Source organism: Takifugu rubripes, chromosome 19 (assembly GCF_901000725.2).
Source record: "Takifugu rubripes chromosome 19, fTakRub1.2, whole genome shotgun sequence".
NCBI classification, from domain to species: domain Eukaryota; kingdom Metazoa; phylum Chordata; class Actinopteri; order Tetraodontiformes; family Tetraodontidae; genus Takifugu; species Takifugu rubripes.
Genome location: NC_042303.1, coordinates 14,343,147 through 14,347,045, shown reverse-complemented (window position 1 = coordinate 14,347,045; position 3,899 = coordinate 14,343,147). Strand labels below are relative to the sequence as shown.

The 3,899-nt window shown below is 47.9% G+C and overlaps 1 protein-coding gene across 1 annotated transcript; it reads right to left on the bottom strand.

The window, feature by feature from the left end:
* Positions 1-38: 38 nt before the first annotated feature.
* On the bottom strand, positions 39-3,848 carry otop1 (otopetrin 1). Its single transcript, NM_001280019.1, is given in 6 exon segments — positions 39-209; positions 886-1,793; positions 2,564-2,694; positions 2,803-2,861; positions 3,136-3,272; positions 3,395-3,848. Coding segments are annotated over 6 exon segments (1,782 nt in total). The 5' UTR covers positions 3,771-3,848.
* Between the last annotated feature and the right edge of the window lie 51 nt (positions 3,849-3,899).

The window sequence follows — 3,899 nt, the reverse complement described above, 5'->3', positions numbered from 1 at the left end:
TGCATGTTTGTGTCACCGACCGGCCATCTGCGGTTCTGTCAAACCTGGCAGAACACCTCGAACAGGGAAGAGACGGCATGCATGCGGTAGAAAAGGTTCAGAGGAATGGCGAAATTGAGAACTGTGGTCCATATACTGAAGCCGAACGTCTCCTGCTCCAAACCGTTGTCGTATTGTGGTCTGCAGCCAAAGGCAGGAAGGATCCACAGCTGAAAAAGACAAACAGGTTGTTTATTGGTTGTTTGCTTATTTGTGGCTAGACTGAAAATATGGACCGTGTTTATACATCAGGGAGATTCAAACTCAGCCTGTTGCTATGCAGCAATACACAAAGATCTCCTGAATTTTCCTTTAGATATGCAGATGTTTCTAGAACACTGCTGAATAAATGTCAACCAAAGAAAAGGAGTTCATTTTAGGGATATTAGATTTGCAAGAGCCACAGCCTCCTGACACAGACCTTAAAAACTGTGTGGAGCCCATGCTCATATATATGCCGCTGTGAACTTTCTAACTTTGAAGAAAGCAAAGTCTAAACAATCATTATAGCATTAGAAGTGTATTCAGTTAAGTATTAACGTAACTAAATGTGGTATTTAACAATCAGCTTTTTAAAAAAAAAATTTAATCAGTTCTAAAAAGATCAGATGATGCCCATAAAAGTCTAAGATCGAGTATATTTACAGTTTATTTAACTGTAACTACATTTGTAATCAATTTTTGCTAAACAGAGACAGAATAAATGTTAAAATCTAAGGTAGTTCAATTCATAAATTTAGTTCCAGAGCTAGTTTATCGGTTACCGTCATTGGTTTCAAACATTTGCAACCATTGTTACCACATTATCAACAACAAAGCCATTTTGTTCAGATGCAAAAGACTTACTGAAATGTTGCACATGACCAGGAAGATGGAGATGTTCTTCAAGACTTGTTTCTTAACATTTAGGGGCCTCACAACTTTGTTTCCCCCCGGAAGAGACACCTCCGATGGTTTGATGGGGCATTTATACACCTGCCCACTCTCCCCCTGCTCATTCTCCATGGCGACACAGGCCCTGTCCGGAGTGTCGTAGGCTCGGTTGATGATGCCTGTGTATGGGGGGGCCAATGAGGACGTCACTGAGAAGATTTCCGGAGCGGGTAACAACTCAGGGTCGTCCCGTTTGGTGTGGACCTGCTGCCGGTATAAGGACTCTATGATGAAGAGGTTCTGGGTGTACTTCTCCAGCACTGTAAGCAGCGAGTAGATCAGATTGGTCCAGCGATATGGAGGACTGCTCTCAGCCCCCAAAACAGCCACTATGCTGCACCAGGACATGAGCCAGGAACCAACTGAGGATCCAAACAGCAGTTTGGTGTCCAGCTGTCTGGATGGGTTCTTGGTAGTGTCCAGAGGCAAGTAGTCGGCTCGGTATATGAGCAGCCCAACAGCACCTCCGATGCTCATGAACACCAGCATGACGATGCCATAAATGTAGAACATTGAAATGGCTGACTGACGTGTTCGGACTGATTCCTCCATGTGAGTGATGTAGACCACAAGGACCCCGATAGTACTGGCCAGCGCCAGCAGACCCAGAATGGGACCCAAGGTCAGACCCTGGGTTTTAGTGGCCACCCTTTTACGGGTTGAGGAAAGGTCGATGGTGCGTCCGATGTTCTTCCACATGACGAAGAGCGTGGCGGCGACAAAGATGTGGTACTCGATGTTGAAGGGGTAGAGATAGTAGAGGCTACTGGAGAACATGGAGCACGTGCTGGTGGTGCAGTTACACTGAGGTTCTGCGTGAACTGGAGATCAACGAAAAAGCGTGAGGAATATTCATCAGTTAGAACATTAAAATCACACATCCTGGAAGAACGTGTGCATCTTTTCTGGTGCTTTGTTTACCACAACAAAAAGCAGTTTATTATTCTCTCCTGCCAGACTGAGGAAGCTCTCCTGGAGGTTTGCTCACTGATCCACAACACAGACTCAACTTTAGTCTGACAGACCCCCCAGCAAGTCGGGATCTCCTTGACCGTAATCCACAATACTGTCTGAGAAACATTTCCACCCATCCGATAGCCCACAAAGACGATAAGGTACCCCCCACCCCGCACCAAAGGCCACTACTATGGTACAGCACCCTTTAATTAAAAAGAGAACGGCAGTTAGGGTGCAGCCAGCCTCAGAGTCGGCCGGATATGAGGAGGCGCAGTCTAACCCCCAACCCCAGGCTTAGCTGTATCAGTTACTGTAATTGCAGCACCCTTGGGAGTAAGCAGCCCAGGGACAAAGCCGCCTGAGGTCAAGCTGGGGGTTGCCAAGGAGGGTGGTGGTAGGCTAAAGTGTGGGGAAAGGACTCGGGCGGGGGGCCCGAGCGCTAGCAACACCGGGCACCTGAAATCCAATAGAGAGGCGCTCGACACACACATGGCCCACAGGGTTGCCGAGCGAACCTACCCCTCCATGAGCCCTCCTCCGTTTCGCTTCCTTTCATCTGTTGAACTGAGCTCTCAAGTGGACTATTGTACTTTTCTTCCAGGAACAAGCCAGCAATCAACCCCTTGGCCCTTACCTATGGTGAGGTTTGCGTAGCCCAGGGCAGACAGCCGTCTCATGTGGTTGTTCAGGAAATGTTCAGCTTCCGACATCACGCCATTGCACCACAGGAGGAGGTTGGTGAACACGGCGTGGATCACCCCAAATCTGAGGATACAAAGTCGATAGTCACAGAAAGGCACCTGGGAGCGTGCAGAGATGTTAAACAAGTGAAATTGAGACATTTTTGTGGGTGTGTAAACTAAAATAGTTCACCTCTCAAAGGTTTCAAGGCTTTTGATGACGTCTTTGATGTGAAACCAGAGAAAATGCACCTGAACAGAACACAGACGCAGCAACAGATGATGAAAAACGTATTCGCAATATTGATCGCCTCAAAACCGACTCGAGGCGCGTTAATGTGAGGATTTTCGTTGTCTTATATGCAGTGGCACTCAAATAACAGGGACAATGACAGGACTATGTTGTTGCAGAAACTCGCAACAAAGACCACATTATTTCAAGTGCTAGGCAAAAAAAAAGACACAGTGTCTCACGCCGCTGAAAGATTATCACTTTATTGAAATGAAAGTTGGGTTGTAAGCTTACCTGCGCCACGGTGTGAGTTGCATGGATGACAGGATATACCCCGAGCACCGCTGACACACAAGAGTGATAGCCAACATAATACCCGATTCGGAAAGCGTCCATGATGAGTGAAAGGAGTGCGAGGAGAGTCAACCCCCCTGAAAAAAGAAGTAAAGTTGCTTGTTTACGCGGAGAACAGTTTTAAGACAGAACTGCCATGTTTTGAATCTTAGAAGATGTATATTATGATGTGTTTTTGTCCAAAATCTCACAAACGCACCTCTTATCCAGCAACTTGTGGCGTGGACGTCTCTCTCAGTCCGCGCGTCCTTCCGTCTGTGCCGGACCAGGATGTACCACATCATCCAGAAGAGCTGCACGATTATGAGGCAGGTGACGAAAGAGAGAAAGTGATCTTCCTTGACAGTGGGCCCATGGTGCGCAATGGCCAACATCAGCGCTGCGCCAACCAGGAGCACGTTGGTGCCGTACTGACCGCTGACGATCTCTGCGTTCTTCTTCGGGTAGTCCCGGGACAAGTTGCACTTGAGTTTGGAGAAGATCTTCTTGTCGTGCTCGGAGCTGGAGGACGAGGATGAGCTGTGACAGTACTTGTTGGAACACATTATATCCAGGCCGTTGTGCTCCACCATCATGGGGTAGAAAGTTAGCCGAGCGCAGTGAGCGTCTTTGAGGGAGGCCAGGCGCGTTACCTGTTGCTGCAAGGTGGGGAGTCAGCCGAATAGGTGCTGTGCCAAATATGTTCATTCAGCCCTCAAGGGTGG